Genomic DNA, 27,310 nt, shown 5'->3' on the forward strand with positions numbered 1-27,310 from the left:
TGGCGGGTGCGACGATTTTTGTATAGTATAGATACGAATAGAAAAGTACGCGAGTAGTTGAGGTTCAATGCTCACAGAAGGAGTAGATTGGCGCCGATGTGCGGGTTCTCTTTCTATCTATAGAACGTACTTTGACCACACGAGTAGGGATATCTACTCCTGTGCTTTGACTTTATTCAGACCTAACTTAGAGTTAAAACGAGACAGATTAACGCGGCATAATGTTGTCTCGTTTAACTTAAGTCTGAGCAAATTCAGCTTTGACCAACATACGCTTGAAATCGTTATAATAAAAAGTGCGCACGGGATGCAAAGGCGCGTCGCGTGAGGTGCCAGTCGATTCTCGCTCACTTAAACCGTGCAATAGCTGCCACTCGGCGCGCTGCCCTCTGCGCTCTGCGCACCATCACTCGCCGCGCTTCCACTCTACCTCACTTCCTCTCGGCGCGCTCCGTCTGCGCTGACCTTTAAATTCCTGCTTCATACGACGACAACAAGCGAGCGCGTTTGCTACTACCGTTCTCGTGAGTTGACATGAATACGTAGATACCTTAGTATCAGTTAAAAGTCAGGCCACCAAAAAACAAGCACAAGTATATTTACTTCCATGGTGGGATTAAGGATCAATTTTGGCAAAAAAAGAAAAGAACCCTGATTTGTGTAACCCAAGGTGCATTATAATATTATTTGTAAGTATTGAGTATTATAAAAAAAAACTCCTAATAACAACAGTTTAATTTGGTTATACAAAATATTACTGACAAAGTAGGTACCTACCTACTTATAGTGTTTACAGTTGGTTGACCTCAAATTAATTTAAGTAAGTACATACCTAATAAAAAACTCGGCTGCCAACTAGGTACTTGTCACACGATTGTTAGTAGAGGCTTTAAAAGCTTTAATAAAATTTCAACGATAGACTTTGTTTAAGAGGTGTTTAATAGGTACCTAACTACCTACACCTACCTACTTTAGAATTATTTATTAACGGTAAGTAATAATTTTGGAGATATTTGTCCATAATATTCGCTAATATATTGGAATACGTAATTATATAGGTAATCAGTTAAGGCGAATAACAATAGTTAAGTAGGTATTGTAGGTACCTGCCTGCTTTTGATGATAGCAGTACTTCAAAGCGTATTAATATTATTAAATTAATTCACTTGGTTCGAAAGCCGCTATATCAACTACGGTGTTGAATCTTGGAACAATATAAATAGGTACCTAGGCTAGATACTAAATTAATTAATAAAACCTATACCTACTATGCAATCTGTCCAAATATTCATACCATTATTATAAATGCGAAAGTGTGTCTATTTGTCTTTCCATCTATTTTATAAAATGAGGTAAGTACTAGAAATAGCTTGCATCCCGGAGACGGGCATAGGCTAATTTTATACAACCAGAAAAGTCGTGAAGAATTTACAAGAACAAGCTGTACCTATTACTTACCTATAAGTTTACTTGCCATTCCAGAATTTCTATTTCCGATCTTACTCAGTCAATCTGTTCTACACTGCTGGATGGAATGGACGGAAGATAGCAATTTTCAAACGGATAGAACTGCAAACGAAAGCCGGGTTTAATTCAAACACAATAGCATCCATTTCCGCTGAGACTGACTCAAAAGACGATTCGACGTGTGATTGCTCCAATTATTTTCAACTTCATATCCAGATCCAAAATGATATCAACCTAGGTACCTACTGTTGTGTCAACTACGTTTGGATTCTATATAATTTATATACAAAATCAGCGAGGGGGTTGAATTCCCAAAAATCCTGAAACACGTACCTACCTATTTCTTCATTTGTAACCGAAACCCAAATACCAATTTTCGTGGGAATAACCTGAAAAATGACGGCCTTTCATACAAACTTTCATTCCCTATTGAATACTTTTGGGAGTAGAATTTTCATAAATCTTGAAATACTTACGTATTTTTTTAACCGAAAGCCAACACGGGGAGGAACGATCAGCGACTGAAGTTTGATCATCGTGGCTTTGGCAGATAAAAATTAACAAAGGTGTACAAAATTTTTCTTAGGAATAGTACCTATTAAAAATCACGTCATGCATTGCCAGACCGTGGCAACTCCCTGCTAGACACCCTTAAATTTTAAGAATAATTTATTGAAGTTATAAGTATTGTATTATAATTTTTTATAGCATAAAGCTTTTATAAAATAACGAAGGTCTGGCCCTCACAGGCTCTCTCTTTAATAGATAATTACGAAAATCAAGACTTGTTGAAGTCGTAGAGAGACGTAGGTAGATGTCTCCCCAAATGTTCTATTGTCTTGAAAATCTCGCACGGAATAGTTTAAACCACACTTGGTAATGTCGAGACTGAGATCTCACATTGTTTTAGCTGAGGAGTGATATAGACTTTTGTATTAAAACCATTAGTGAGGTATAACTCTACTATGCTCTATGTAGAGTGTTGACTTATAATATGTCTTACTAGATGATGTCCGCGACTTCATTCGTGTGGAATTAGGTATTTAAAATCCCGTGGGAACTGTTTAATTTTCCGGGATAAAAAGTAGCCTATGTCCTTCCCCGGATGTAAGCTAAATCTCCACCAAATTTCATCAAAATCGGTTAAACTGTTGACTGGGACAGACCGGAAAATCAAAGAGATTTTCAAAACCTCAATCTCAAATAATATAGTCCCTTATAAATGCAACTTGTACCCACAGCATTCGACTGTTTGAGAATAGATCAAGAAATAGTCTACAAGTTTAGGTAATAGGTAGGTACTTAGATAAAAATGAAACTTATAAATAAATAAGAAAGCCTTTTTTTTAATGCTATTAGGTACGTAGCACAATACGTATGCATATTATGAGTCCCGATAGTAAGTTTTTCTGTAATATTTTTTTAAATTACCCATGAATGAGGTAAAGCAAACAGTAAAATAAAGATACACTTTTACCTAATTAGACTACTTTCTTTGAAAAACCTTATGTTCATAATATATGCAATATGCATTCACAATTATATAATCCCGACTGAATATATCTACCCACATTTGAAATTAAACCTTAGGTTACACTGAATAATGTCTTTATTAATGTATTTAGGTATTTAGTTTCTTATCAGACTCGTAGCAGCTTCCATGCCGAATTGGCTTATCGCAGATTTCATTGCTCATGGCCACAACATTTTGGTTTGGATATAGGTATAATTACGAACTTGGCGTAAACCAAGACAGATTTATGTCACAGGCATAGATCCGCCTCGTTTTATCTTTAAGAAGCTCTAGAATCTAGATATACATATATGATATGCCTTTATAGAGAAAGAGTCAGGGCGTGCCAGACCTTCGTTATTTTAGTTGAAGCTGAAGTTTTCTCTGCGTATCGTCCCCACCACTGGGAGGAAGGTTTGTTTGCATGTTAGTTTGGATCATGGTGGCTTTGAGAAATAACAGGTAATAAAAATGTAAAAATCTTCCGTCAAAGTATAAAGTCTAATTTTTTTATATTCTCTTCAAAATAGTATTAGAAATCACGTCATGCATTGCCAGATGTGTACCTACCTAGTATCGTGGCAACCACCCACCCAGCCAGACACCCTTACAGTTTAAATGTTTAAGAGTGTCTGGCAATGCACGACGTGATTTCTAATACTACGTATTCTGAAGAAAATATAAAAAAAATAGGCTTTATACTTTGACGTAAGATTTTTTACAAATTCACTACCTTTTATATCCCAAAGCCACCATGATCCAAACAAACGTTTCTCTCAGTGTTGGGGTCTTGGGGACAATACGCAAAGAAACTTTCTGCTTTTATAAAATAACCAAGGTCTGGCACGCGCTGGCTATTAGGTACTAAACAGCGGCGCCGCCGCCGGATCGAGCCAGCGTGCAGTGACAGCCGGTAGAGTTGGAAATTTATGGCTTCTGTGTGTATGTGTGTTCCCTACAAACTTGTACAGACCTTCATTAGCAAGACCTAATTAAACTTAGCAAATAATTAATTGCTTTTGATATAATTACATCTGAAGGGAACATGTGTGAGTGCACGTCGCAACACTAATTAAATTCGAACGGCATCGATTTATTATAGACTCTATAGATGTTGCCCGCGGATTCGTCCGTGTGGATTCAGGTTTTTGAAAATCCCGTGGGAACTCTTTAATTTTCCGGGATAAAAAGATACAAACTATCTCTGTACCAAATTTCGTCAAAATCGGTTGAACGGTTGAACCGTGAAAACCTAGCAGCCAGACAGACAGACAGACAGAAAGACACACTTTCGCATTTATAATATTAGTATGGATTTCTTTTACCAGATATACGAGCAGAGCTATTTAAAGGCGTAAAAGTTTTTTTTTATGGACTAGCGCCTGGCCGCAATCAGATTTGCTGGTAAATGATGATGCAGCTAATAAGATGCATATATACTCTTATTGACTTGAAGGAAGTACCCGTATTAAAATTAGAGGAGCTATCCTAGCGTTTTGAATTAGAAAGGAGGCAAATCGCTTCGTACCATGATCCTATAAAGGTTTATAAACCTCCAGTGTAGGTAAAATTAGGTAAACCAGGATATACTATGTAGGTACTGAATATTATAACTGTAAAAGATGATGGACTGTGAAGTATGGATTGCCTGGAAGAGATCACTTAAGAGATAAGGTCGCCCTTTGTTTCTTAAAATGTAGGTATCCTGTATTCTTACTCTCTGTAATTTTGTTAGCAATAAAGTTGTTTAAATTAAATTAAAATGGTCCATTTAACCGATTTGAGGTAGATTTGGTACAGAGATAGCTTGCATCCCGGAGATACAGGCTGTTTTTTGGAACGGAAAATCAAAGAAATCTAACGGAATTTAAAATAAAACACCAAAATTGACGTAATGCGGACATTCATCTGGTAAACTATAAATAGAAAAATTAAAGATATAACTAACTATATTTCTCGACTTTTGTGTACATACTTGCAACAATCATTATAGGACGACAAGCAACGACTACCTACGCGTTAGCCGGCAGTTGCCAAAAGCATTAGGTAGGTGGCCGTTATTGAAAAAGTTAAAGCCATTTGAAGAAAAATAGCCACTTCGAATTGGTTCCGTAAACGCCTACATAGGTTTTAGTCCTCAACTACATATTTTATAGCTCATACGTATGATTATTGTTATACTTACTTATCATACAGTTCGTACTTGAACTCTTATCTATTGCGCAATTTTTCGCCAAAATACTATATTTGTTATCTTTCAATTCAATGGATGCTAACCATTGTCATTGATGTAGGAAGGTTATAATGCTAACTAACGAACAACATTACAAAATCCATACTCTATACTATTATTATAAAATATGCGAAAGTGTGTTTGTCTGTCTGTCTGCTAGCTTTTCACGGCCCAACAGTTCAACCGATTTTAATGAAATTTGTTACAGAGTTAGCTTACATACCGGGGCCTTGACATAGGCTTTTATGACGGAAAATCAAAGAGTTCCCATGGGATTTTTAAAAACCTAAATCGATGCAGACGAGTCGCGGGCATCATCCAGTACTTAGATAAAATCATTTAAAAACTACATAATAAATTCTATTTTCCAGGTGGTAAGTGTTTATATATCTGCGATGTTTTAGCTTGACTGTTAATTTATTTATTTCTGTAAATATGATTAAATTTTGAGATAAAAATCTCAAAGTACACAAAATTTACCTAAATACTCTTGCAATAAATTCTACGGTCTATTAGATTTCTTGGTATGGCAACGTTTTCAATTTTTGAAATATTTAATAATATTGGAAACGTAGAAATGCAATGATACTAACGAACAGGCATTTGATAGTTTTCCAAAGAACTTTCAATCTGAACTTCTCAGAATTAATCAAGCATTACCTGAAATGTTAGTAGGTATATTTGACGCAGGTAGTCCTAAAGTGGCCCTACTTTTCTTTGAATTTACGTCACCATAGCTTATATTTGACACTAGCTGACCCGGCGAACTTCGTTCCGCCTAACAGTCGATTCAATTTTTTTTTTAAAATATCAATTCACTATCAGAAATTCTAAAATCCCCACGATTTAGGACTTCAGTACTTTGCAGCATCAGGATTGAGGAGTTAGGATCCGAAGTTCAATGATGTAGCCTATGCTTGGTACCTAGTTTAGGAGTGCTGTACCCTACATCATCAGGGTTGAGGAGTTGAGACTTGAAGTCTGAGAATAAAGTAGTTGCTTGGTACCTACAATATGAATTCACTATGAACACTTCCTGAATCTTGATAACTCAGGCGGGCAGTAACCCTGCAGCATCAGGATTAAGGAGTTGAATCCAGAATTTTTTATGTGACCACCACGAAAACTTTTTTTGTTGATTTAAAAAAATAATTTGCAAATCAACCATCTCCTTTTTGCCAGTCGGTTAAAAACCAATGACCTTGAAACATTTACGGAACAATTTTTAAAATATCCCCTTTCTAACAAAAAAAAGAATGAATGAAATCGGACTACGCGTTAATGAATTACAACTCGGTATACATTTTAACTTTCATCCCCTCTCCTACGGGAACCATGCTGAATTTCGGGATAAAAAGTATCCTATATTCTTCCTCATAGTATGACCTCAAATCGTACCAAGTTTCATTGGAATCCATTCAGTAGTTTCAGCGTGATGTGCGGCCGTGATACAGACAGACAGACGGACAGACAGACAGACAGACAGACAGCTAGACAGACAGACAGACAGACAGACAGACAGACAGACAGACAAAAATGAAAAAAATTACAGTTTTGGGTTCAGTATCGATTATAGAGTGCCCTCGAAAAAAAATTTTCAAAATATCTTCAATGTACAGAATTTGACCTGTTACAGTTTTATTATAAGTATTGATGATTGATATCGTTGATTCAGGATCAAACCGAGAGTTCCCTCACTCTAGTTCACTCTGACTTTAGTCAAATCTGATCTTGGTAGATCATTGAAGGGACATTTCAGTTACCTACGCCAAAATCCGCCCTGAACGCGCCACTTGGAAGCCCCGTGTTAGATGCGTGAGGTGTGCGTGAGGGCGACGCCATAGATTTTCATAGTGTTTTGTTTGTTTATTCCATCAGCCGCGGCGCGTCCGTCAGACGCGTCAAGCGTGAAATAAATTGTATTTGACATATCGTTGATTCAGGATCAAACCGAGAGTTCCCTCACTCTAGTTCACTCTGACTTTAGTCAAATCTGATCTTGGTAGATCATTGAAGGGACATTTCAGTTACCTACGCCAAAATCCGCCCTGAACGCGCCACTTGGAAGCCCCGTGTTAGATGCGTGAGGTGTGCGTGAGGGCGACGCCATAGATTTTCATAGTGTTTTGTTTGTTTATTCCATCAGCCGCGGCGCGTCCGTCAGACGCGTCAAGCGTGAAATAAATTGTGGGATGCGTCCGGTGCACAGACGTCGTCTAGCGAGATATGTATTGGACGTCCGTGGACGCGCGAGTTGATTTATGCTAACACGTGGTGGGAACGAGCCGTGCCACGTACGAGGCGCGGAGGTCCGTGCATAGACGCCACACGGTGAATTATATGAAGCATAAACTGCTTCATATAAAATGTTCGTGATGTTTTGAATCCATGCCTCGTCCGCGCCTCGTACGTGGCACGACCCGCTTCCGCCACATGTAAGCATAAATCATCCCCTATTTTGTTATTTTGACCCACGGAAGTCTACCTATGAACCAGCGATGGTCATGATTGCTAATTTGAAATCATTTCGGTTTGCTGAAAATATTATTTTTCTTCACCACGATTGCACAGGCGATTTTTTAAATGTAGCAAACATATTGTTTGCTGAACTAATTAATGTTTTCCCCTTTCTAACAACAGGGATACGAATGTTCTCGCTTACGCACTCTTTAGCTCGGGTCGAAGACCATGTGCGAAAAAATAAAGCGGGATTAAATGAAATAATTTTCAAATTTTGGGGCTTTCTCTTTCGTGAATATTCAGATAGCAAGAATTCGTGCTACATATTATGAAAAGATGTGATTTTTCTCCTACTATCTGTGAAATGGTCCATCTCTGCCTTAAACAGGACGAGCGAGAGAGTGTTAACCGAGTCGCAGCCGGCGACCTTTCGACCGACAGTCACGAAATAGCACTTAGCATCTTCATATTATTTGTTTATCTTACCCTGTCCGCGCGAATTCCGCCCTGTATGAACAAGCCGTTAAAATTAAGTCAACAAAAGGCCAAAGTAGTTAGGAAGTTCATCAAAGGCAACAAGGGACGGCTAAAGGCTGAATTGTCGGTAACTAAACAGAGTTGTTTGAACATGGTAGACCACTCGCTATTCTGGATGTTTAGTTTTGGTGTACCTAAGCTTTTACGTGTTTAATCATAAAATATGAGTCACCAGATTTTATCCGCTATTTCATCCGCACGGATTAAGGTTTATTTTAATTTTTAAATCCTGTGGAAACCCTTTGTTTTTATTATCTTTGGTTTATTTTTAATACCCATTGAAGCATAAAAGTTTTTATGACAACCTAACATAACAGTATGTACTCTCCCTGAAAGTGCAAAATACCTCCGAAAGTTATTAGCCTTTTCGTTCGCGTGGATTCAGGTTTTTAAAATTAAAAACCTTTCAGATTTTTAAAATTAAAAACCTAAATCCACGTGGATGAAGTCGTGGGCATCGTCTACATTCTGAATCATCTAGTTAAGTGATAATAATACTTACCTAAATCTAATTGATTGATATACCTACCTAGGGCACATAATATTGCAGCGACAGATTTTCATATAAGTCCGCGACAGGTCGAGATGGCAATCGGGGTATGAGGCGGGGGGACGCCCCGCACACCCGCACGTTACCCGCGCTCACCCGCGCGCGCGGTTTACGGGCCTTTCCCTTCCCGATTGCCATCTCGACCTGTCGCGTACTATACTTTCATAACCACACATGAGTTGAGATTAAATAAAACAAATTATGGACGCGTTAGCGAGGGACTTATTAACTTGATATGAACGAAAACAATTCTGCGAACTGAATTTTTACACCTTTCAGCCGCATCACTTAGAACGACCGGTCATTTCGAATTCTAAAAATTATTTTGATACAAACATGTTCTCATTTTATTCATTCATACTTACCCACCGTACCTACCTAACCTATAGTACCTACTGGTAAAAGAATTTTTAAAAACGGTTCAGTAGTTCCAGAGATTACTTCTTACAAACAATTATAGTATAGATTGAAGTCTATAAAATTGAGTCTTTTATTGAGGAGCTGGCAAGCAAAACTGTGTAATTACTGTGTGAAATATACCTACTGTGTAATTGCATAAAAATAGAATGAAAGCTGTTGAAACTTTACCGTAAGTAAGTAATATTAGTGTACCGTTTGACCAAAATCACGAACAGTTTTAGCACAGTTCTAGGCCGTTTTGCTTAGATATGATATGACTTCAATTGATTGATCGAAATAATTAGCTTTGAAATCAATTTCAGTATACTTAGTTTTAGACTTTTATTTTGAAATTAGTTCAGATTTTTATTAGAGGACTAGACACATCCGAATAAAATAAAATGAAGTAAGTGCTGTATATCGTGATGTAAAGTGTAAAATTTAAATACCAATTGGTTTTGTTTGCCGGCTTCTCAAATGGTTATTATCATATTGTTATATCAAAACTTAAATAGCTATTTTAGGGTTCCGTAAAATTAATTGAAAAAAATAACAATAATATTTTCCCTACTGTCCGAACTTCATTCAGACGAAGTCAATGTTAATAGCTAGTATTTTTGTACAAATTTTCGATCCTGAAGGGAAGCCTTTTTCTTTTATTTGCAAAATTAATGTAAGTACCTATTACTTACACAAAACTAACTTTCACGGCTCGCTTAACTTTACTCTTTGGTCCCCAAAGTAAAAGTGAAAGTTTTTAATTATACGAATCAGTGTAAAGTTTCAAAGTACTTACGTCTCTGAGAGTAGTGCAAACAGACACACAAATTAAGCTGAGGGACTTAGTCTGATAATATAAGATAGTGTTGTAACTTGTAATAACTACTCCTGCATAGGTAGTAGGTAGGCACTTTGACTTCCTATCAAAGGCTATGCAAACGCCGTAGTTGGCAAACAAATCGCTTTGCAACTCAATTATATGGAAATTATTACTACCTCATGCGATACATGTAGGAACCACCAATAACCTATATGTTATAAAAACCCCGTATATACGATAGCTCAACGCGCTCGGCAATGCACTCTACTGTAGAGTCTCTACGATGTGCGAAAGGAACTTGACTTACACTGACCATCAGCTAAAAAGAACTGTCTGACGTTGAATCTGACCAGTGAGTGATTTTTTTATCTTTTTGGGCAAAGTGAGGTGTTCGTTCTATCAAGTTTTTGCTGCCGGCGCTGCGGAAAAAGTAATACCCATGTGAAGACATATCCCTTCCACTACCATCCAAGCTAACTAAGTAAGTATACTTATATTTGCCGCGTACACACTGACCGGCTTGCTGGTATGGGTTTTTAAGCTTCATGTCAACCCTGGTAACGGCCGTTATTTTTTGAAGCACGCTCGTAGATCTTTTAAGGTCCATAACTATATTATGTCCATAAACTATGTGTCCATACACACAAGCGCGTGAATCTAACTTCACTTTTTAAATACAATTATTGTATGAACTTGACCTATCTGGAGTTATATAATAAATATCTTTACGTTGGCAAGCGATATGGTAACTTTATTCACAAACCCTAATCTGCCGAACGTCTTGGGCCAATGTGTACTGGAGGTTTCATGTCAAACGTACCCTACACTACGCGTGTAGTTAGTTGAGCTTCAGTTTGAATATATAGAATTCGTTGTTTGTGTTAGTGCGTATATAGGCAACGTATATAGCAATTTGTGGGTGAATGACGAAATAATAGGATACAGTTATAAATAATTTACTTAATCTGTTTTTTGGTAGTAGTGGGTTGAGTAGTGTCTTCTGCATATTAACAATACATTCTTATACCTACCTGATGCAATACCGATGTTCCGTAAGTTAGGTATGACACAGCCGTGTTTTAGCTGTTAATAGCTAGGTGTTGCCTTTTGAAAAGAGTAATTATGCTGAGTTATTGCCAGCTCTATTATTACGTGCAGCTTGCTTCAAGCAGTTTATAAAAATACATTAACCGTCTGTCTCGGTGGAATTTTAAGAGTAGTCAGGTTTTAGTTTTTGGATTTTATCTTTTTTTTTAGTCTATATGACTCGCCTCTGTGTTACAGAAGATAACGTTCAAATAAAATTTCCTATACTGACCTTTATTAATATCTGGAATATGCTGCAAAATTGTTATCTTTATTAACATAGTCTTTGCATAATCTAATAAAAGGTTACGGTGCCCGTTCAGATTTTCTCATCCTTTATAATAATATGTTAATACACATACATTCCAAAGGAAAATGCTTAAAAATATTATTTTCATCTTAATTTTCTTAATAATGCTAGCTAGGTACACCATGGTGATGTCCAAAACATGTCGAAAGTTCTTCAGTCTGACATTGGCCGTAGCCATAAACCCGTACCGCTAGGCGATTCATCTTACCGGTACGATGCCGCGTTGAGCTCGACTGGGGGTTAGGGTTTAATAGGTACGAACCCTCCTTCTAGATTACCTGTTTCTATAACAGATTGCATGATCACATCCTAAAAGGTGAGATCGCAATCAATAATAAGTTGTAGTACATAAAAAAAAACTAAACAACATTTGCCTTTAAGACATTTTTTTAATTCCTTACAAGATGAGATTGAAATCATTTTTTCTTTGTGAGAATTGCCTTAATAATATTCTTGCGACAACCAAAAATTTTTAATCACGAACGTTCCAATGTTTACAAACTACAATTTAATTACAAAAGTTATGGCCCATCGTAAACGTAACAACCCTTGCTTTTATATCCCTTTGAGTACGTAATCTAACAACAGTGACAGTTTTATTGCAGTATGGCTGTTTATTCAGACATACTGCTCTCGCGATTTCTATCTAATTAAAAAAATGGTTAATATAGGTATTATAATAATTATAGTTGAAATACTTGTAGTAAAAATGAGGTGTAGTATACGAAAGGTTGAAATGCCAATCGGGGAGGAAACGTCCCGCACACCCGCACAGCCTCGACGCTGAACCGGTACGGGCGAGCGCGGATTACGTGCGCGGTGCGAGCGTGCGGGGCGTCCCCCCACCTCATACTCCGATTGCCATCTCAACCTGTCGAGGACTATTTCATTATCACGTAGTATTTCTTTGTTTATCTTTTCTCTTGGAATTCCAAGAAGCAACAGAAAAGCTCGCAAACTTTACGTTAAAAGTAAATTTGAAAAAATATACTTTTAAAATTTTATCAAAGGGCATTTTATCAAAGCTTGCTATTAATTGTGTTTACTGCGTGTTTGCAAATCAGCCTGTCTTTAAAAATATTCCGTAGAAAATTTATTATTAAATTTTTGCCATGGTATGTTTTGTAAGTATCTAAATGTAATATAAAAGGAAAAGCTGGCTGACTGACGTAATATCAAGTATAATTTTAACCAGTGGGTCAAGGATCCTGAGGGCGGAGCCGGAGGTAAGTACTTCAACTACAAATACCGCTGGATTCAGGCGGCGCAAGACCGTGGCATGTGGAAGTCCCTACAAGAGATCTATAATCTATATATATTATATCCAGCAATAGACGTTTATCGGTTGATGATGATGATGATATGGCAGATTAAACATAGATTTTGAAAAGTATACATACGATGTTTTAAAATGTGCACAAACCGTAATCAATTAGATAAGTGGAAGTAGATAATATAATGGAATAAGAGCCAGCGCGTGCCAGACACCCTTGAAGTTTAAAAAGATTAATGTCTAGTTTATGTATCAATAATTATATGACTAGGATAAACTGAAAAAATGGTATAATTCTTTAAAGGCTAAATAGATTTTTATCAAACATGAAAAGCTATTAAAATCAGTCCATTCGTTTGAACGCTACGATGCTATAAAAAGATACAGGGACAGAGAAGACGGTTATAAGTTATAGCATCCTTCGTTTTTCGTCGAGAGTTAAAGTAGGCAGTGGCTGTAAATTGGGCTTATATACTTACTTACATCAAAGAATGTAGGGACAGGGACTTGTGATGGTAAGACCCTTACATTTCTTATACAAATGGGAACGAGGAAAAATTAATTTGGCTGAAATTCATCTGAAAAATTTGTTGCATTTATCTTAGCATATTTTTGCGGTTAAAAATTACTACGTATTTCCCGTAGTCTTTGTTAGACACAAAGACATTTCTCTGTAATAATGAAATGAAAAAATGTGACGACTACATTAAACAAAGTAATGAGTGGGTGTTATAAAAATAAAAAGTTTCAATTTTGCGACAAGAGCTAACAGGCATTCATAATGATCATGATCAACCCATCGCCGGCTCACTACAGAGCACGGGTCTCCTTTCAGTATGAGTTGAGTTTGGCATAGTACACCACGCTGGCCAAGTGTGGATTGGCAGACTTCACACACCTTTGACATTGTTATGGAGAACTCTCAGACATGCTGGTGTCTTCACGATGTTTTCCTTCACCTTTAAAGCAAGTGATTTATATTTGAATTGCTTAAAACGCACATAACTGGGTTGGACTCATAAAGTTTGTACCATAACACGCTAGAAAGAGTAACACACAAGTTCATATGTAACACACTAGACATTTTGTAACACTCTAAAACTCTGTAAAGATACGTTATATGCATAATATTTTATACACGTTCCTTAACATTCAAGCAAAAAAAAATTTCCACTTTGGGCTCTGCTGAAGTCAGTTAAAGCCAATGTGAACCTTTAATGTTTTCAAAGTATGCTAAGTAACGCACTAGAACAGACACACGAGAAAATTCTTGTGTGATTATAGCAGTCGCAAAAAATAAATTTTAGATAGAAACCATGAGTCCCACCCAACTTTGTTCAACTCATGGATTCCCACAAGGTACAGACTTTATCCGTTGAAATTGTAGCTTATAATAACGGTCTGATCGCGCATTAAGATGATCGTGTTCCAGCTTTAACACAGACAATTTAGTATACCTAAGTAAGTAACAAAATCCCACTACATCCGAAAACTTCTGTTACGTAATTACTATTTAAGCTTAATGGCTTTGCAGCTGCATTCTCAAAAGTTCTGTGAATTTGAATAATAATCCAATTCCTAAACTTACCTACCTTTTGAGAACTTGGATATTAAACCAGGTGTATTTTTTTAGATAAAAATAGCGAGCAAATGAGCAGGCGGGTCACCTGATGTTTAAGTGATTTGTGTTTAACAACTTTCTTCATATTACAACTTTTATTTATTTATTAAATAGATATATTTTCCTCTATTCACCGAATGAAGTTAGCTCGAACATCTATAGAGGTTGCTTGTAGTATAAGTTTTTCTCCTGTTTTCTGAGTCCTGCCTATGTTTGGATGGTTGTCATGATATTATTTCTGTGTATATTTAATTACATAAAATTTTGTTATTTGTTATTTTGTTCTTTTAAATTTTTTTTTGTGAGTATCTGCAGTATACAACGAAACCAAATGCATTGCCAGTTTATAAGAAATACGCTACTCGAATGATCTTTTATCATACGAATTAGAAGAAAAGCTGATGGGTGCTATTTCCACTAAGTACGTATGTCACATTTTCCGAGGCATTCATTTGTATCTACTGTTGCACCAGATAGATAGTTGAAAGCTATCGAAGCTTTTAAAGAATGACAAAATCTTTTTACAAATTTCTTAGTACGTTTTCAGTAGGTAAAATCCTTTACATTTTAGGTAAGTAACACAAATAGCGAGGTGTGTGTTTAATCACTCACGTAGGCCATATATATAAAGAGTGACCTCTCCCGTTATTACACCTTTCAAATTGACGTAAAAAAGTCTAGACCATAGTTATAAAACTAGTTTTAGTTACTCGTGGCTTCAAAGTAAGCTAAATAGGACACAAAGTAAAGTTTCGAACAAAGCTTAGGTATAATATACCTAATAATAAGCAATGAAGTAAAAATTAGGTACAGAACCGAAGTTGCTGGGTCAGATGCGTTCTGGCCATGAACCTGTAAGCGCAATAAGGAACGACTTCCAGCCTGATAGACGACGACCTCAAGAACGTAGTGGAAAGTGGGCATGAGCATATAAATAAAGCGCAGGCTAATGAAACTCAGATGATTTTAGCTTAGTTGATTCCTTTCTAGATCCATATAATGTTGTTTTCAGCAATCATCTCCGAAGTTTGCAAAATCAAAATCTGAAATAGTACGGTTGATGAAGATTTTTGTACTTACCTAAATGATACAGGAAAAATAAAATAAATTCTCTACCTTATGCAGTCTCAAGCAAAAACAAACCTAATGCAATAATCAGGTTGTACACGTGCAATGTACTCGTATCTTTATAAGAATTTTTAAGTGTTACAAGTTAGGTAGGTACTTTAAGCGACTAATATTTTAATTATTTTATTTTATTTTATATTAATATTTCTATTGGCTTGTTAAAAATGATGGTGGTACACGACCACCCTATCTATATGGCATAGAAAAAAATATACTTATTTAGCCAGTGCCACTCAGGATGATAAATAAGGATTCTAACGATACCTCATACATCCAAATCAAGTATTTAAGAGTTTTGGTGGAAAAAAGAAAATAACATACTTACATACAATATACCTACATACAATATAGATGAGGAACTATGAAAATATTGCACTCCTTTTCTTGGACTGTCGTGTAAAAATGTGTGTTATCTTCATTTTAAAAAGGTTTGTTAGATAAAAAAACCCCTTATCGTTTTTCATGAAAACTTTTAGGTAATGAGCTGTAAGGCTTAGCTGCTAAGAGATTACGGATAAACTCTATTTCAACTTACTCATGACTTAACAGATTAAGAAACTTAAAAAAACTTGATAAATGAGATTCTGTAATAATTAATTTAAGTGCTACATTTTATAAACAGCTAGGTAACAGCCTATGTTACTTTTGGATAAAGTAAGTAAGTTACTAAAAAAAGAAATACTTATAGAATCGATTCATTAGCTTCAAAGTGTAGGTGTTGGGATTTTAGCGGATTTGTTTCTCTTATCGAAATAATATGATCAAGAAAAAATTCTCAACGCTATAGTCCTTAAGTCTATCTTATTTAATGTTTAGCTAATGTTTCTTCTTATGTTTCATTCATTTCACGAGTTCAAACAGTTTGTTGAGGTCATTGGGTTTTGAGATTGGAAATGATGAAATGAAAAAGATATCACCCAAAAGTAACAAGAGGAAAACGTTTGCATCTAGAATATTAGGGCAGTAGGAACGGCTGAACTCACAGACATAATCATCACACGTTTATCAACAGACATTATTTTTTCTAAATTACTTAATTCCTTTCCAAAGTTATCCTACTTTGTTAGAGCAGATTGCGCTCACATTTTAAATCCTTGCATTATTCTTTTTCTATAGTCGCAAAGTTAAAAGTTCGGGAAAGTTTTAAGCCATTCCATGCCAAAGATTTTCAAACGCATTGGACTGTAAACCCCTAATCTTGTTAAATGTTGCGGTTGTTTTTACAGCATTTTACAAACACAAAAGTTTAAAAACACATTTTCCTGACGTGAACTTTCTTTTTTGCAGATTACAACGACGAACGTGCTAAGAAAAGAGGAAATAAAAATGTGATACAATAAATGTTACAGATCGATCAATGACCACAACTAATTAGCAAAATGACACTAAAAACTGTTTTGATAGCAATTTTAATATCTAGTCTGTATATAAGTGCCCATGAAAGTGTAAATATGAAGTCGAATTTAGACGACTATAGTATATTAAAAGATCTAGATAGTATATTTAATACTAAGTACATAATAGACATTAGTAATGACGCAAGTTTGACAAACTTTGCGTATGAAGGGAAACCAAAGGATCATAATCACTTTAGATATAAGAGAAACATAAATTCAACTATAGATAACATTCCTATGCTGGATTATAAAGAAAACAGTATGATTTCTAATCTCACGGATGAAAAAACATTAACAAAAGATTTGAAAGATAAGGACAAAATGGTAGCTAATAGATCAGATGAAATAGAAGATCGTAGTACCACAGAGTTTTTTGACGCCGATAATTACACCGAAGATTCTTGTGTGGGAGATCCAGAATACTGCAACATGACTAAAGAAGAATATTTCGAAATGTTGAATGAATATATTTATCCTCAGCCGTACGAATGGGTGCTTATCGCAACTCATGCGATTGTTTTTGTGATTGGATTAATCGGAAATGCATTGGTTTGCATAGCTGTGTACAGAAATCATTCCATGAGAACTGTGACCAATTACTTTATAGTCAATCTTGCAGTGGCAGACTTTATGGTGATTTTGATTTGTCTACCTCCGACTGTACTTTGGGATGTAACGGAGACTTGGTTCTTTGGTACAGCAATGTGCAGGATTGTGCTGTATTTTCAGGTGAGCATAATTTAAACCTTCAATTCTTGAAATAGGTACGGTATACATATATAATTCATCATATCTATTATTTAAGCAACGTGATCAGATACAACACCACGTTACGACCGTTACGACTACATTATTACTCAGTTTATCATATAATATTCATAATATATTATTTACTTGATATTTATAAAAATGGATTCGGGTACATGCTTTGCGCACATACAAAATAAGTCAGTGTCCAAAAGCAAATAATTTCAAATGGTATCCATTTCATAAAATTATCGATTTTAACCTACCTAACTACTAAATTCGGGACTAAAATAGGGTTTTTACTAGGGTTGTTATTATTAGTATTATAAATAAAAATGGTGGCGGGTATTCACTTCCGTGACATAAGATAATTTTCATAAAATCACCTCCATGCGGCACGCGAATTTTACGAGGGTTAAATCCTCTAAAAAATCTAAACTAAAGCAAAACTAAATGACAATAGAATATGGCAGGAAAACTGGCTGTCTGCATTTCATTATACACCTATAAAATGTAAATAACTTATGAAGTTCATTAAACCTAATGCTCTGAGGGTACTTCCGTGTTAATAGGTATTGTATTTCACTGCTCTAGATTCCACAAATGGAAGTAATAAAATCCGGTAAAAGCGGTCTTTATGTGTATGAAATGAGAATCCGTGTCTGAAATTATACATAATTTCAAAAAGAAAAACTTTGAAATTAACAGAATAGTAGGTACTTATCTTACATATTTATTCTTTATTTTTTTTATCAGGAAGTAAATCTGTTAGATAAAACTGGTGATCTGGTAAAAGAAGGGATTTCGGGTCTAAGGTTGCAGGAACCGTTATTTAAGTAATTAAATATCACCTGTTTTAACGATGAAGGAAAACATCACGAGGAATCCTGTACGCCTAAGTTCTTTCCTAAGACCTGCCACCTAGGATTTGAATCAATGATATTAGAAGAAAAATAGGTAGATAGGTTACTTATATCAAATTCGATGTTTATTAATGGCACGCTGCGTCAGCGCCGAAAGACTCAACACACATAAACGCATAGATAGTATTTTAACCTCACACAACAGAGAGTAAAGGACGGTGAACTGATAACCTCAGCTTCAGTTGCGCACGAAAAAGAGACGGTTATATTTTGCACTACCTCGTCCTGCACAGAAGAGTGGAAGAAGGACGGATATATGCCTAATAATGCGAGCGTAAAAGAGACGGGACGAGACGGTAAACTAGAAACTCCAAAGAAAAAAAAACAGTAAAGTCTTTTCGGCTAATGCCGATTTATGCCTACACTGTAGTTGTATAGTAAAATAAAAACCTTATACTGTGGTATTTAATATATTACGAACTAGCTTTTTCCCGCGGTTCCGCTCGTTTTTAGGGTTCCGTGCCCAAGGGGTGCCAACGGGACCCTATTACTAAGCCTCCGCTGTCTGTACGTCCATCTGTCAGCGGGCTGTATCTCGTAAGCCGTAATAGGTAGACAGTTGAAATTTTCACAGAATGTATTTCTATTGCCGCTATAATAAAAATAATAAAAATTAAATTAAATTAAATAAAGGGGGCTCCCATACATGGAAAAGAAGTCGAAATAAAATTACTAAATTTTACGCGGACGAAGCCGCGGGAAGGTAGGTAAAGGAATAAAATGTGAAATGAAAATATTTTTTATTTTTGAAAATATTTACTATTACACAATCTACATACCCATAGCCAAAATTCCCTCATTGTATGAAGAGACCCAGCAGTGGACCGTAAAAAGATGTTAGACCATAGTTAATTTATCCTTCCCTAAAACAGGAAATATGCACACTATTTGAATTGTCAATACTCAGAAGAGACCTATCTGTTTATTTTATATTCTTTGATCGGAAACTTTAAAATACGTACAACGATAACTTGATACGTACTTATGGCATGTGACATAAGGTACAAATTGCAATGAGTTGCATTTTACACGAACGTGCACGAGTTTGTTATTGTTAAATAAGTGAAAAATACGAATTATATAAAAGAAATAGTTTTACTTACGAATGAAATGTGATTCCTTGACTTTTGGAAACCTTGCTTGTGTAGTTTGTGCGGAATCTCATCACACACGACGGCATTTTCGGTTGTTTTGGGAGACGAAAACAAAATACACATTACTATCAACGACGTCATCGATAGCGCGACGCCAGCGGGCGACTGAGCTCAGGTTTGCTAATTAGCTTAGTTTTAACGTGCCACTTGCGGTCCGCGTATAACGTATCTACCTATTTTCTTCTAATATCATTGATTTGAATAATGTAATTTTTTTGTATAATTTTGTTAGTGGTTCAATGAAATAAAATAAAAATGCCTAAGAATGCTCCATAATATTCTTATAGGTGTAAGAAGTCGTGGTGGACTTATAGCCTTTTCATTCTCAGAGGAGTCCTGTCCTCAATAGAGGCCGGCGATGGGCCTATGTGATAAATTTTGGGTATGGACACAGAACATTTAATAGTACCTACCTTCCTGTTATGGAATTCCAAAATGTTCCTTAATGATTCTTAACAATACTTAGGTACGTAATTAATATATGCGTAAATGGAGCTATAAAGTAGACCAAGGCTGTAAATTAGCTTCCGAGTTTCATTAGAATATTAATTGCTGACTTTAGCATGCGACATTCGTATCAAAATATTTAATATTCGAGAGACATTCTACACTAACTTTGACATAAAAAAATTCATTTTTAATAACTGGCTCATACGCTCTACATATTTTTAGAGAGAAACTCTACATTAGTTTTCTCTTTTTTTGTATTTTGTTTAAAAGTTTCAACCATTTCAACTAGGTACCTACTGAAATCATGAAATTACGAAAATGATTTCGAGAATGATTTGTCTCATGGACAGTTTTAAAATTGTGGATAAGTATAAAAAATCACTATCCATATTTTAAATACGAAAGTGTGTTTGTTTGTTGGTTTGTCCTTCAATAAGGTCGCAACGGAGTAACGAATCGAAGTGATTTTTTGCATGCGTATAGTTAGAGACTTGGCGAGTGACATAGGCTACATTTTATTCCGAAAAGTCATAGAGTTACTACAGGACTTTAAAAACCGAAATCCACGCAATCGCAGCTACCTACATAATATTATAAAGGTGGGTAAATTATAATATGTAAGAGTTTGGAACTTGCAACGCTACAAAATGGCCATTTATGGGACTCTCACAGAATGGTCAGAAATCCTGAAATCCTGAAAAACCAAATGCCCCTATGCTGATTTCTAGTGTCGACAAAAAAGTTGTGAGAAAGTGCTGATCGTGCTTGAGTTGACGTATGTATTTACTTTGTGGTTCAACAGTGCGGTCATGACTCATGCGTCATCGTTTATTTATCAACAAACAGTAATGAACTCTAGCAGTCGCGTACAATATGGAGCCGCCGGATATTGTCTAGTAGCCTTCCGAATACTTATCGCGCAATCAAGTGGCTGAGAGGATTTATGATCAAGAAATGTATTGAAATAAAAAATACGCTTCGAATGGAGGCTCTTCCTTTTTTGGAATTTGGGGAAAACAAAATATTGCGTGTATCCGTTGCGTAGGTACATTGCGAAAGTGAAATTTCTTTGGTTTATATTCATAACACGGTTATTACTTGGCGGATATTTTTCTAAATGCAACAGTTTCTCTTTTCTTCTTCTTTCAGTTAGTTCCTTTTTATGATTCAACTCCCAGATACTGAAATAACGCTACAATAGAAAGGAATTTCAAAATCACGTTCACTTTTCAAAATTTTGACATAATATCCCTTAAGGAACCCTTATAGGATCATTTCGTTTTCTGTCTGTCTATCTGTCTGTCCGTCTGTCCGTCTGTCCGTCTGTCCGTCGGTCCGTCTGTCCGTCTGTCGTGTCCGTCAAATATATAGGGTACTTCTCGTTGACCTAGAATCAAGAAAATTGGCAGGTAGGTAGGTCTTATAGCACAAGTAAAGGAATAAATCCGAAAACCGTAGATTTGTGGTTACGTCACACAAAAATATTAAAATGTTTTAATGAACAAATAGTTATTTTCAATTTTTGAAGTAAGATAACTATACCAAGTGGGGTTTCATATAGAAAGGGCTTTATTTATACGTTCTAAACTATTATGTATAAAAATAAATTCTATTTATTTTTATACATAATAGTTTTTGATTTATCGTACAAAATGTCGAAAAAAATACCCGAGTATGGAATTCTTGGTGCGCGAGTCTGACTCGCACTTGGTCGGGTTTTACAATAGTAGCATACACTGGGTATCCACTTGTAAGAAATGTAAAAGTGGTAAAAAGATAACTCCGCGTTTATGACTTCAAAATCAAAATGCTCAAAACAGGTTCAAAATAAATACTATTATAAATACTATCCGTCCCGGCTTACTCACGTGTGTAGTCGACGTTAGCCCGACTAGTTTTGAACCCATCCGGGGTCCTTTTTCAAGGGAGTCCGTCCGCGCACGCGCCGCGGTTTTGAGGTTCAAAATAATTCTTTACCGTTCGTTTCGTAGCACTCAAGTTATTTCACGCGGTTCGGCCACTTTTGATGAAAGCTTTTCTCATCTAATTCTGTGTGAACGACTTCTTAGGTCAGATTACAAAGATAAGCCGCAAATAAAATAGAGGTTTTGGATGTTGAGGATTTTCATAGAACACTTCTTAATTTTCCTTTCAGAGATAATTATTATATTTATACAAAGAAAATTGACGTCCTTTGCAGAGGGCGGTTTTATATATTGGCTAATTGTTCACAGACTTTTTATATCATATTTTTACACAGTAGTCTCATAATATAAACGTTTAGCTTTTATAGCTTTTAGGCTAGCTAAATGTTTCAATTACAAGACCTAAGTAGTTCCCTGTTAGTCGAAATAAAATACTTACCATAATATTTATTTTATTTTAATAATAGTTTACGATTTATGTACGTTACTTTTTTTTCATTTTAACCTTGTCTTTTAGGTATATAATCACTTCCCACGGAGGTTAATAAAAACTCAAAAAATAATTAAAATGTGAATTTCTATTGCCTCTATAACAACATATAACTCGGTTTTCGGATATTTCCCCTTACATATGCTATAAGACCTATCTACTTGCCCATGATTCTAGGTCAACGGGAAGTACCCTATAGGTTTCTTGACACGACAAACAGATAACGAAGTGATCCTATAAGGGTACCTTTTTCTTTTTGAGGTACAGAACCCTTAAAAAAAGCCTGTTTGTTTTATATGGTAAAGAGGGTAATTTTAACAATTTTAATATACTCGTGCCACCACTATAGAAAGTGACAGAGTGAATGTCGTTATAGTCGGTTTAATCCCTCCATCAATGTCAATACTAATCAATTTACTGAATCACCCACAAACGAACTTCAACTGCCATCGTAAGGGATAAGGGCCAATTTAGTACGATAACTCGGTTCTGGTCATTCACTTTAACGTTGCGGTCAATAATTCACGTAAATATAACCCTTGAAAATGAAAAATGGCATTTGCACGAACACTGCTGTACGTTATTATTTAACATTGGGTACCTAAATACATTTCCATTATTATAGGTATATGGAGCTACAGAAACAAAATGCGTTTGTTTTCCCAATTTTATCTTGGTTTTAAATTTTAACTAGGTGTTCGAAAAACATGTACAGTTCGCGGCCGAAAGTAATGTACATCGACCTTTAGGCGATATTAGATTTGTAGAGCGTTGTCCCTGTCGTTGAGACCGACAAAACGTCATATAGGTATGAGTGACAGAGACAACGCTCTACCAAACCGAAATGTCATTCTAAAGGCCGATGTACATTATTTTCTGCCGCGTACTGTAGGTAAGTAGGTTTCTACTTGCGATAGGCATAAAATCTACCTACCAGTAGTAGTACCCGTTTTGGAAATCTTGTACAGTTTTGCAATAACCCTATCTTTAACCAGCAAATGTAAAGTTAAAATGTACAGGTAAACCATATTATGCTAATCTGAAAGAGACAGAATTTTATCCCGGAAAAACAAACAGACAGTGATTTTCAAAAACTTAAACCCTACCCAGATAAATGCCTACCTACCTATATAATAAGTATATTATTTTGTAAAGTAATAATATAATGTATTTTAATTTTTAACTGGCTTAACAGGCGACATTACAAAAATATTTTTTAGCGAGCTGGGTTATACTAATTTCGGCTTTCGCGGGATAGCTCTGTCGAAATTAGTATACTTAACTCAGCTCGCAAAAAATATGTTCGTAAAGTCGCGCCTTGTATTACTTATACATAGAATTGGTTGTTTTTGTTGCAGTCAGTATCAGTGACGGTGTCAGTGCTGACGCTGACCTTCATCTCCGTGGACCGCTGGTACGCCATCTGCTTCCCGCTCAAGTTCAAGTCAACCACCAATCGCGCCAAGACCGCTATACTTATCATTTGGGTGCTTTCTCTGTTGTTCAGTAAGTATATTTTAGACTAGCTGATGCCCACGACTTCGTCCGCGTGGAATTAGGTTTTTTAAAAAACCCGAGGGAACTCTTTGATTTTTCGGAATAAAAGAAGCCTATGTCATTCTCAAGGTCTTTATCTATATACTTATACCCATGCAAAAAATCACATCAATCCGTTGCACCGTTGCGACGTGATTGAAGGACAAACCAACAAACAATAAACACACTTTCGCATTTATAATAAGGGTACTGATTTCTCTACGCACATAATATCACACTCACATCATTCGTGCACCATGCTCACACCACTCACCACACATTCAATAAACCCGCACCCGCAAACGGTTAAAATCGACTTTTCCACGCAGGTTTCGAATAAAATCCTTTCCGAGCTAGCTAGATGAAAAAGTCGGTACTAAGAAGATACTAAGTATTATGTATTCTGTGCTTTTAGTAAATATGTTATTTATACAGTAATAAATTGAACACTTCTTAGTTTAACGATCGGAGTAAACAGAATTTAACGATTCCTGGATATCCGTCGGACTGATACGGGTCTGACATGTGACAACTGCGATCGGCTTCTCAAATCTCGATATCCCTTAATATTTATGTGCATAAAATATTCTTTTTGTCTTAATATAGGCAAAGAAGATATTATTTAGTCCCGACAGGTAGAGCTCGCAATCGGGGTATGAGGCGGCGATAGGCCCCGCACACCCGCAAGGCACTCGTGCTCGCCCGTACTGGGCTAGCGCGGGAGCTGTAAAGGGTGTGCGGGGGCTGTGCGAGTGTGCAGGGGCTGTGCGGGTGTGCGGGGCGTTCCCTCCCCGATTGCTATCTCGACTTGTCGCGTACTAACTTTAAATACATATCAAAAACTGCGGAACCGGCAGGATTCGAACCTGCATCTCCCTGGGACTCGCGTCGTAGTTCGGGGCCAACCACTAGTAATAAACAATATTGACAACTACAATCGCTGATACCGACAGCCCATCACTCTACACTTTAACAAGACCTTATTTACAAGCCAGTGTACCTACAGTTTGTACGTCTATCAACATCCCTAGTGAATAGGATGAAACCATTATCCTTTTTTCCTTTTACGATATGCAGTATAAAGCTATTTCAACGTTTTCTAGAGAGCCGTTAAAGTTAAATGGGTCTGACATGCGACCTCAGTGACGAGCGATTCAAGTCCTCTCCAGTTAAAGCTGTATCTACTGATAGAGGGTGATAAAGCATCTATATCACAGATGCGATATTATTGCAAATTATTATGTACGTACTACGCGAGTTACTACCAATTTTCATTTTTTGGCCTGAAGTCCAGCCGTGTGACAAACAATTACATTGATGTTCTCAGTTTAGCTCTCCAATTGTGTAAGAATAACGTATTCATCGTTATGGTAATCATCAACAAATTCTGCCCATTGATTGGCTGTGAAAAAATATAAACAGCGATTCAACCAATCAAAGGGCAGAATTTGTTGACGATTACGATAATGATGAATACGTTTTTCTTACACAAACGTGTAAATATTATCAATAATAACATTTTCTAATCTTCAACAGATGTACCAGAATTCGTTGTCCTTCAAGTACAACAGAGGGTGCAGCTAAGGTTCAACGCGCAGTACTTCATGCAGTGCACGTCTACGTGGTCAGATAAAAGTGATCTCAAGTGGCACATAATAAAGGCGCTTTTCCTTTACACGTAAGTGAAATTTTAGGTGTTTATCTGGTATTCTGGTTAGGGCTTGGTTAGGGACTTCAGTTGTCTGCAAAATCAATCATAATTGTAAATATCTGTTATATTTCATCGGTAGGTCAACTTAACATTGCGACCGTGGGAAGACGGCAGCTTGCTGTGGCACAAGTTACAGTCGTGCCTCTTAATATGGTACTGAGATGGGCACCGAGGGGGTTTTAGTAGGTATAAACCCCACATAACCCGATGTCTTCCCAAAGAGTTCGGGTATCATAAAAGAAGATATCCTCCAATCAAAAATAATCCACCACCAATATTACCTACTTAATCTGAGGCACCGTTAAAGACCAGAGTCATTTTTAACCGACTTCCAAAATGCAGGTGGATCTCAATTGTATCCGTATTTTTGAGCATGTACATGATTTCTCCGAGATTTCTGAACAAATTTGCAATTTTTTTAATGAACAGAGGAAGTTTGCGACAAGGTTCGATAAAAAAAAATAGATTCAACTTCTTAATCCTGATGCTGCAGGATCATAAATGCCCACTAAGACTTCATTCCTAAGACTTCAGACAGTCAAACTTTATTAATAAACATCTCCTTTAGAGCTGTGCCCAAATCAATCTTTGAGACCTTCAATCAAAATATTCCTACTCTGTAAAGTAGTACTCACTAGCTGATGCCCGCGACTTTGTTCGCGTAGATCCAGGATTTAAAATCCCAAGAGAATTATTTAATTTTTCGAGATAAAAAGTAGCCTAAGTATATGCAAGTTATCTCTGTACCAAATACATAGTTGATGCTTGCGCATTTATTCACGTGGAAAGCTTTTTTAAAAACCCCTTGGGAACCTTTGATATTCCAAAATTTCGTCTAAATCGGTTAAACGGATGGGCTATGAAAAGCTAGCAGACAGACAGACAGGTGCCTACTTTCGCATTTATTAGTATGCAGAATTACTTGAGTAATGGCTACCAAAATAATAATTAATTCTTTGGAGTAAACCAACGTCCCTTATAATTTTCATTAAGGTAAGAAAGTAAATGAAAATGAGCAAAAACGGCAAAAACATATTAAGTTCGACATTGAAACCCTCGGTCGGTCATAGAACCTTAACAAGGCTTATTGTTGAAGTTACAGAATAATAAGATGGCTTTCAGTTAAAAGGTATCACATAATTATTTATATACGAATACCTGGTAGATATAATTTTGCAAGCATTTAATATCTATGTCTTCTCTAATTAAGTACTCATCATAACCATGATCAACCCCTCGCCGACCACCTACTGACTGAGCGCGGGTCTCCTCTCACAATGAGAAGGGGTTAGGCCATAGTCTGCCATATGCTGGACCAGTGCGGATAGGCAGACTTCACACACCGTCGAGAACATTATGGTGTAGTACTCTCAGACATGCATTTTTCCTCACGATGTTTTCCTATACCGTTAAAGCAAGTGATACCTATTTAATTGTTTATAACGCACTTATTACCGAAAAGTTAGTGTTGTGTGTATGAGATCAAACCCTCGACCTCCCGAATAAAAGGCTGACCAGAACTGCACAGCGCGGCACAAAGCATCAAAATATTATTTCAATCATTTCGTATGGTGCATATC

The 27,310-nt window shown here is 36.3% G+C and overlaps 1 protein-coding gene and 1 long non-coding RNA gene across 2 annotated transcripts in view; one reads left to right on the forward strand and one right to left on the reverse strand.

Moving 5' to 3' along the window:
* Positions 1 to 27,310, forward strand: part of LOC117983716 (orexin/Hypocretin receptor type 1-like) — a 67,126-nt gene that overhangs the window by 25,323 nt on the left and 14,493 nt on the right. Inside the window, exons 3-5 of the mRNA XM_034970328.2 lie at positions 16,685 to 17,523; positions 23,842 to 23,989; positions 25,556 to 25,697. Of these exons, the coding sequence (XP_034826219.1) occupies positions 16,777 to 17,523; positions 23,842 to 23,989; positions 25,556 to 25,697 (1,037 nt within the window). The 5' untranslated portion in view covers positions 16,685 to 16,776. The remainder of the gene's footprint in view (positions 1 to 16,684; positions 17,524 to 23,841; positions 23,990 to 25,555; positions 25,698 to 27,310) is intronic.
* LOC138402569 (uncharacterized) lies at positions 19,188 to 19,807 on the reverse strand. Its single transcript, XR_011236937.1, has 2 exons — positions 19,568 to 19,807; positions 19,188 to 19,327 (listed from the first exon to the last, which is right to left on the reverse strand). It is a non-coding gene; the product is annotated as an uncharacterized lncRNA (long non-coding RNA).

Source organism: Maniola hyperantus, chromosome 7 (genome assembly GCF_902806685.2).
Source record: "Maniola hyperantus chromosome 7, iAphHyp1.2, whole genome shotgun sequence".
Classification (NCBI taxonomy): domain Eukaryota; kingdom Metazoa; phylum Arthropoda; class Insecta; order Lepidoptera; family Nymphalidae; genus Maniola; species Maniola hyperantus.